Source organism: Salvelinus alpinus, chromosome 3, assembly GCF_045679555.1.
Source record: "Salvelinus alpinus chromosome 3, SLU_Salpinus.1, whole genome shotgun sequence".
Taxonomy (NCBI): Eukaryota; Metazoa; Chordata; class Actinopteri; order Salmoniformes; family Salmonidae; genus Salvelinus; species Salvelinus alpinus.
The window spans coordinates 79,437,485-79,446,490 of record NC_092088.1 but is presented as its reverse complement, the minus strand read 5'-3'; the positions used below and the strand labels follow the sequence as shown (position 1 = coordinate 79,446,490).

Sequence of the window (9,006 nt, the reverse complement as noted above, 5' to 3'; positions counted from 1 at the left end):
TGTGGTCCCAGCTCTCTTCAGGTCATTGACCAGGTCCTGCCGTGTAGTTCTGGGCTGATCCCTCACCTTCCTCATGTTCATTGATGCCCCACGAGGTGAGATCTTGCATGGAGCCACAGACTGAGGGTGATTGAATCGTCATCTTGAACTTCTTCCATTTTCTAATAATTGCGCCAACAGTTGTTGCCTTCTCACCAAGCTGCTTGCCTATTGTCCTGTAGCCCATCCCAGCCTTGTGCAGGTCTACAATTTTATCCCTGATGTCCTTACACAGCTCTCTGGTCTTGGCCATTGTGGAGAGGTTGGAGTCTGTTTGATTGAGTGTGTGGACAGGTGTCTTTTATACAGGTAACGGGTTCAAACAGGTGCAGTTAATACAGGTAATGAGTGGAGAACAGGAGGGCTTCTTAAAGAAAAACTAACAGGTCTGTGAGAGCCGGAATTCTTACTGGTTGGTAGGTGATCAAATACTTATGTCATGTAATAAAATGCAAATTAATTACTTAAAAATCATACAATGTGATTTTCTGGATTTTTGTTTTAGATTTCGTCTCTCACAGTTGAAGTGTACCTATGATAAAAATTACAGACCTCTACATGCTTTGTAAGTAGGAAAACCTGCAAAATCGGCAGTGTATCAAATACTTGTTCTCCCCACTGTATATGCTATTATTTCATACATTATTTATTTTTCAAAAATATTTAGTTGATTTTCTTAATGGGCAACAGTGATAAAACAATTCCAATAGCTTCTGTACAATGCTTCTTAAATACATTTTTGTTGGAAAACAAAGTCACATTGACCTGAACTGCCTTATATACATTAGACATAAATTATATCAAAATGATATCTACAAATTCACAAACAAATGGAACACATAACACAATTAAATTAAAAGAATACATCTTTGAAAAAAAACAACAGTATGTTTACAAATTTAAAGGCAGTATTTTCCCATCTTAAAACTAATTCAGAAGACTGCCTCAAAGGCTTTACAAATATACACTGCAGTCAGTGCATACTCATTATACACAGTAATTAACTCAAATGTGTATGTTTAAATACATATTAAAAAGCAACCCTCCATAGTGCAATGAGGTACAACTGTTCTCACAGGCAGTGCAACAAATCCATATTACGCACGTTCCTGGGAAACATAAATTGTGAGAGCACGGACCAGTGTGGTCCAACATCCTTTATCTGCAGCCACTGTGCTTACTTCAGTTGAGAACCAGCTCATTCTGAATATCACTGTCAATGTCTTAGTCTCACAGCAGCAGTCACACGAAGGGAAACCTTCCCCTGGGTTTGAGCAGCATTCACCGGAGTAAAACCTCCTGTAGAGAAGACGAGCTACACCTCAGCTGTGGTGTTACACCTGGGGAAGACAAGAGGCAAAGATGCTTTAGTTTCAGAGTATTTGGCTATTCGCAAACCAGTGAAAAGTAAATATGCAAACTGCAAAGAGATTTCATCAGCAGTGAAAAAGAGGAAAATCAACTCACCTCAGTTGCAATGATACATTCATCTTTCTCGTCTGATATGACGTAGACTGACTGGTACTTTGTGTTTTTGCAAATCGATGCTTCGTTGCACATCGACTCCTCTGGACGTTTATTTTCTGAGGCGTCACTGAGAACACAAGAAAAATAAATACATTAACATCAACATCCACTCTTCAGACACAAGCATGACTACTCCCATATGTGGCACATCATTTATATCTAAATGTGTAGATATTCACCTCTTTAAACGTTTTCTGTGTTTCTCTTCAAACTCACTGTCGGAACAAAAAGATTCAGAACAATTTGATTCGGAACACTTTGCTTCACTCTTTTCTTGGTCCTCTTTCAACACATCTTCTGGCTTCAGCTCATGCACCAGATTATAATCCGTTGACGAGCATCGGGACTTGTAGCCATTCTGCTCTCCTCCAGCATTGTCCGAGTGAAAGTCCACTTTCTTATTGGTGTTCTTGACCCCTGTCGTGCCGATCACGCTGACAGATAGGTCCTTGTCAGGCCGTTGACAGTTGTTGGCCAGGTTGTTCATGGTCTCACTCTCACTGTGGGTGTCTCCCTGCTGACTCCTCTGCTGCACCTTGACCCGGATGTAAACCATCAGCACGGCACAGGCCACCAGCAGCAGCAGCGCCAGGATAATCCCAGCACACACTGCTGTCCAGGGGAATGTGCCTTGGTCCTCTTCATCAGAGTATCTCTTACCAGCTCCTTCCACCCCGGGTTGTCCCTGGGGGTGCTCCGGCAGGAGGAACTGGCAGTTATGGCCGCCGTAGCCTGGCACACAGGCGCACACATAGCGATTATTCCTCTCGTGGCAGGTGGCTCCGTTGTGGCAGGGATTGTGCTCACATTTTCTGATGGTCGAGCTGCAGTTCTTGCCGGTGTATCCAGGTGGGCAGGTGCAGGTGTAATCATTCATGCCATCCAAGCACGTGCCACCATTCTGGCAGGGGTAGTTGGCGCACTCGTCAATGTTGTCCTCGCAGTTGGCTCCGGAGAAGCCCTCAGGGCACTGGCACATGTAGGAGTTCACTAGGTCCATACACTGGGCACCTGGAGACATTAAAAAGTCATGTTAAACCATCTGTTCCAGTATTCATTCATGTCCTCAGACTTTGAATAGAAAGGTTAAACTGGTAAACACAGAACTAGAGAACTTTGTTTCAGCTTACCGTTGGAGCATGGGTTGGAGGTGCAGTGGTCGATCTTCTTCTCACAGTTGAATCCGGCATAGCCGAGAGGACACTGGCAGTAGTATCCTCCCTCTGGGTTGTCAGCACAGCGTCCGCCGTTAAAGCAAGGCCCATCGGCACAGGTCATGGCACTGAGCTCACAGCTGTTGCCATAGAAGCCTGGGGGGCAGGCACATGTGTATGTGTTTTCTAAATCCTGTCAGAGGCGAGACAAAGCACTTGCTAAGCAAAAGTTACAACTCCTTAATGACTTGTTATTAATTTGTTATGCTACATTCACCATGAGGAATGCCTGCCAGCTCTAGCATGACAGCACCACACACACTATGTGACACTACATCACTGAGAAATCATTTCTAATGTAACTAATGAGGGGCAGCTCAAAAAAAAATACTTACAGTGCAGCTTCCCCCATTTTGGCAGGGGTTGTCGGAACATTCATTAACCTCAATCTCACAGCTGGCCCCAGTGAAGCCGGGTTTACAGGAGCAGGTGTAACTACCCTGGCCAGTATTGGTACAAGTGGCTCCATTCATGCAGGGCTTGTGGTGTGTGCAGTAGTTGAGATCTGAAACAGACAATGGCACATGTGGATTAGTCTTCTGAGAGTTAATGTACAGTGATATCGAGGATGTTTTTATGACTTGTTTTAAGGCCAAGATGTGCCCTATTCTCTGAACCTGATTGGTATGGTGGCTTAGATAACATAGTGGGGATACTGTATGATTGGCATGGTGGCTTAGAGAACACAGTGGGGATACTGTATGTCATCTCAACACCAGCACAGTCTGGATCTGGTGGAGAAGGACAGATGAGCACTAGTCAGTTGCATATGGGAGATAAACAGAACTCACCTTGGTTGCAGAAAAGGCCACCCCACCCCTCCAGGCAGCTACACTGCCACGGCTGCTGGCAGGTGCCATGAAGACACCCTGGATAGCGGATGCAGTCATCACAGTAACGCCCACTGAAGCCAACTCTACACCTGTAACCACACACAATGCTCATGGTTAGATATCTAGCATATATGAAACTATACCAAACGGTGATCCTGTTGACTGGTGTTTAACCCAGACAGAAGATGGACAAATCACTGGGACTTACTTGCATTCACCAGGCTTGTCACAGAACCCGTGCTCCTCGCCACAACCAGGAAGACAGATTGCTGCAATGAGATAGACCATCACAAGTGAATCACGGGAATCTAACTCATTGGAACATGTGTTTATACCAGCAGAGCTTACTTTCAGATGGGCCCTTTCAGTAAACACTGGTTCATTAATTTCAGTGGGCTGGTGGCCCCATTAGCCGTTACCTAGAAAATATGCTCCACTTGTCACCAGGGGGACCAACATTCTGCTTAACACAGTTGCTGCCTATACAAAGGCTTCTTTTTCGGCTAACTATGGGTCAGAAGGGTTAGGGTTAACCATAACTATGGGTCAGAAGGGTTAGGGTTAACCATAACTATGGGTCAGAAGGGTTAGGGTTAACCATAACTATGGGTCAGAAGGGTTAGGGTTAACCATAACTATGGGTCAGAAGGGTTAGGGTTAACCATAACTATGGGTTAGAAGGGTTAGGGTTAACCATAACTATGGGTCAGAAGGGTTAGGGTTAACCATAACTATGGGTCAGAAGGGTTAGGGTTAACCATAACTATGGGACAGAAAGGTTAGGGTTAACCATAACCATGGGACAGAAGGGTTAGGGTTAACCATAACAATGGGACAGAAGGGTTAGAGTTAACCATAACTATGGGACAGAAGGGTTAGGGTTAACCATAACTATGGGTCAGAAGGGTTAGAGTTAACCATAACTATGGGACAGAAGGGTTAGGGTTAACCATAACTATGGGTCAGAAGGGTTAGGGTTAACCATAACTATGGGACAGAAGGGTTAGGGTTAACCATAACAATGGGACAGAAGGGTTAGAGTTAACCATAACAATGGGACAGAAGGGTTAGAGTTAACCATAACAATGGGACAGAAGGGTTAGGGTTAACCATAACCATGGGTCAGTAATCCCTTTTTTCTTTCTGCTTATACAGCCCCTCCCCTTAATGTCCCTGAGTCTGTGCAGATACAATGTGGACAGCTGGTGTACGTGGTGCCAATGCAGGACAGCTGGTGTACGTGGTGCCAGTGCAGGACAGCTGGTGTACGTGGTGCCAATGCAGGACAGCTGGTGTACGTGGTGCCAGTGCAGGACAGCTGGTGTACGTGGTGCCAGTGTAGGACAGCTGGTGTACATTGTGCCAGTGCAGGACAGCTGGTCCATTGTCTACTCTCACTCAGCAGCTGCCCGCTTCCAACAATACCTCACTAAGCCAATCAACGCCAAGTGCACTGCCAAGTAGCCAATCAGGCATTACATTTAATCTATGGCTTGCGTGTGAATATTCGGCAAACTTCTCTTATTTAAATTTGCCTAAACAGTGCAACCCACATTTTTGATAAGTGAAACTATTTGGTAATAACGCATGATTTATTCTGACTAATGACTGCAAATTAACCACATTCATACTTTTGTAAAAGAAAAACGGAACAACAAAAGTTAGTATGGGCAAAGCAGAAGTAAGGAGGATGCAGCCTACTTACGTTCTGTGCAGTAGGTTCCCTTCCATCCTGAGTTGCAGATGATCTCGCCACGGTCCCCGCAGGTGAAGTGACCGAAGGCATCATCTCGTGGACGGCAGAAAACAGAACAACCCTCCCCGTAGTAATGCTCATCACAAACAAATCGGTAGGAGTACTTCAGCTCTGTTCTTCCACTAGTCTGTAAATCAGAGGACCACTCATCGCCTACTGTCAGATGCTTCTGAGTGGTGAAGAGACTGATCAGACCTTCAGGGTTATCTGAAAATTGTGAATACAGGAATTAGTACATATATCCCGATAAATATTTACAATGAATAGTTTTGTTTGGTGACCTGTGGCTCTGTATCGAATTTACCTGTTGAAAGATCATCGTCAGAATCCGTGTGTAGGGCCTCAATGATGAGAGAGAATGTCCCCTGTTGAAAAAAAAGAAGAAACAATTATAATAATGAACAACTGTGCCAAAGGGTTAGAAGGTGCTGAGGCCCCACAGGCCATAAACATTGGGCTGTTAGGTCTGATAGAGGTGAGCCACCGTTAGGCTTCTGTTAGGCCTGATAGAGGTGAGCCACCGTTAGGCTTCTGTTAGGCCTGATAGAGGTGAGCCACCGTTAGGCTTCTGTTAGGCCTGATAGAGGTGAGCCACCGTTAGGCTTCTGTTGGGCCTGATAGAGGTGAGCCACTGTTAGGCTTCTGTTAGGCCTGATAGAGGTGAGCCACCGTTAGGCTTCTGTTAGGCCTGATAGAGGTGAGCCACCGTTAGGCTTCTGTTAGGCCTGATAGAGGTGAGCCACCGTTAGGCTTCTGTTAGGCCTGATAGAGGTGAGCCACCGTTAGGCTTCTGTTGGGCCTGATAGAGGTGAGCCACCGTTAGGCTTCTGTTGGGCCTGATAGAGGTGAGCCACCGTTAGGCTTCTGTTGGGCCTGATAGAGGTGAGCCACCGTTAGGCTTCTGTTGGGCCTGATAGAGGTGAGCCACCGTTAGGCTTCTGTTGGGCCTGATAGAGGTGAGCCACCGTTAGGCTTCTGTTGGGCCTGATAGAGGTGAGCCACCGTTAGGCTTCTGTTGGGCCTGATAGAGGTGAGCCACCGTTAGGCTTCTGTTGGGCCTGATAGAGGTGAGCCACCGTTAGGCTTCTGTTGGGCCTGATAGAGGTGAGCCACCGTTAGGCTTCTGTTGGGCCTGATAGAGGTGAGCCACCGTTAGGCTTCTGTTGGGCCTGATAGAGGTGAGCCACCGTTAGGCTTCTGTTGGGCCTGATAGAGGTGAGCCACCGTTAGGCTTCTGTTTGGCCTGATAGAGGTGAGCCACCGTTAGGCTTCTGTTAGGCCTGATAGAGGTGAGCCACCGTTAGGCTTCTGTTAGGCCTGATAGAGGTGAGCCACCGTTAGGCTTCTGTTAGGCCTGATAGAGGTGAGCCACCGTTAGGCTTCTGTTAGGCCTGATAGAGGTGAGCCACCGTTAGGCTTCTGTTTGGCCTGATAGAGGTGAGCCACCGTTAGGCTTCTGTTGGGCCTGATAGAGGTGAGCCACCGTTAGGCTTCTGTTGGGCCTGATAGAGGTGAGCCACCGTTAGGCTTCTGTTGGGCCTGATAGAGGTGTGCCACCTTTAGGCTTCAAACTTAATTCCACCACTTCCCCATTTACTCGAAGTTTCATGCAGAGATGCCAATTATACTCCAACTATGAGGATGTGAAGTTTCCCACCCTGATAGCATTTGTTTAACGTGCCTTAGTCCCCCTCCTGTCCCGGGATATGCTACATCTCACTATGACCGTTAATGACATTGTCAAAGCCCCATAAGTGGTGAACCTTGAGCATGCTGACCAAGATTGTATAATTTGACAAAGCTGTGTTTAAATACTCACCGGCCACGTGAATCCAAAAGAAAACGGAATAGGGTTGGCGAATGCTTCTGCAGTTGTTTCCGGCACTTGGAAGGAGTTTGATCCGAGGACAGGAGTCATCGCACCACCATAGGTACAAGGGGGTTCCGGTGATACATTAACTTGATAATGCTTCAAGCAGATTCTAAAAAACGTTTTGCATTCACACTGCTGAATCCCAGAGGCTCCTTTGCAGCAGTTTGTATTGCCTGTCACGCCTTTCTTGTTGAGAAACTCTTGCAACTTCAACTCGAAAACCCCTGAACAAAACCCCTGTAAAAAACACAATTAAAACATGAAGGTTGTATTCTATTATGTTTTTGATATGTAGCCTACACATGACTAATGAATACACTTAAATTACAAATCAATTCAAAAGAGAGTCAAATTCGCAATACCTGGCATATCAAGACACAAAGGATGACAGCTATCACAAGCGACTGGCGTCCCATTGTGCTGAGGATATTCAATAAATAGTAAAATGTCCACGAGCCAGGGCAATTGATGTTTAACCCAGCTCAGAAAATCATCGAAAGTTATTTTCCGTAATCAAAAGTCCCACTTAAAAATCCGTACGGTCTTCAGACGTCTTGAATGGAACTGGAGTTTATCTCGATGCTTCTCAGTGTGACTTCATGAACAAAGTTTACAATACAATGTAATCCTCAGCAGTGGTGCCGGTGACGAAAAATCCCAACGAAAAAATGGGGAATGAACTCGAAATTCCGTGCCAAGGTGTTAATACCGATCCAGTTATTAGATATTGCAGTTTTGCACAGCTTCAGACTTGAGGGTGCAAATGAGACAACCCAGTTTTAAGGCTGCTTGTGTTTTGTTTATTTCCCCTTGATTGACAATGATAAAAAAAATGTACTGATCCAAAACAATCCAAACACTTCCCCAAGGCTTTCTCAGATCTTCGCCCTATGTAACTATGCGTGTGTCTGACGTCCCAGCCAGCCTGCCGCCAGTTATATACAGACTGCGCTGCTACGGTAATGAGATGTAAATGAGCTAGTCTACTCCCCAATCTGTCTCGAGCTGTCACAAAGGAACACTTTTCAAAACCTCCCTCTCAAAATATCGCCAAATGGTCATTGAGCCGTAAAATGTACAACCCTTCCCCATGGCACAAAACAAAACATTCTCATTTAGATTCCAACAAAATTTTCACCTCAAGAATCCTTTACATCTCTCTCTGATATAAACCTCAAATTACATCACATAACATATCCGCATTGTAAAACCCATGTAGGCTACGGTACGCTCCAAATAGGCCTACATCTTCCACGCGTACTCCAATGTAAGACTATTTTTCATTCTTTAGCTTTACAACATCACCCTTTATTCCTAAACTTAACTTGTTATTTCATTTTTTTAAACAACAATTCATGTATTTAATCACAATATAAAACTAATGGTCAACATGAATTTAAATTGAATCAAAATGGAAAATCAATAACTTATAAATAGGTTTTCACATAGCTCTTGGAAAATCTTGCCAAAAACCAAAGGATATTATCTTGATATAATTCAATGAAATTTACAAAAACATATACTTTCTTTTGTTAATTATGAGTTTTGACAACTTTACACATCAACAGGTCAAGTGGATGCTTTTTTTCTTGTATTTTTTCTTTTTACAACTGTAAATATTGTGTTGACTTTAGGCATATATGTATAGATTTAACATTTTACATTCTTGTATGCTGGGCAGTAAAAACTGAGCTGGTGGGTCGTTCGCATGGCTGTCATTAAGGCACTTTGTTATTGTGCGGGCCAGGGAAAGAATAAGTTTGT

General features: G+C 44.6%; 1 protein-coding gene across 1 annotated transcript; it reads right to left on the bottom strand.

Annotated features, from left to right (window-relative positions):
• Window positions 1-664: 664 nt before the first annotated feature.
• Window positions 665-8,155, bottom strand: LOC139571409 (delta-like protein D). Its single transcript, XM_071394253.1, has 11 exons — window positions 7,605-8,155; window positions 7,189-7,479; window positions 5,674-5,734; window positions 5,319-5,576; window positions 3,822-3,882; window positions 3,572-3,702; window positions 3,116-3,285; window positions 2,697-2,913; window positions 1,746-2,577; window positions 1,507-1,633; window positions 665-1,379 (listed from the first exon to the last, which is right to left on the bottom strand). Exons 1-11 carry the CDS (start codon window positions 7,656-7,658, stop codon window positions 1,374-1,376), a joined length of 2,208 nt encoding a protein of 735 aa, XP_071250354.1. The 5' UTR covers window positions 7,659-8,155; the 3' UTR covers window positions 665-1,373.
• Window positions 8,156-9,006: the final 851 nt, after the last annotated feature.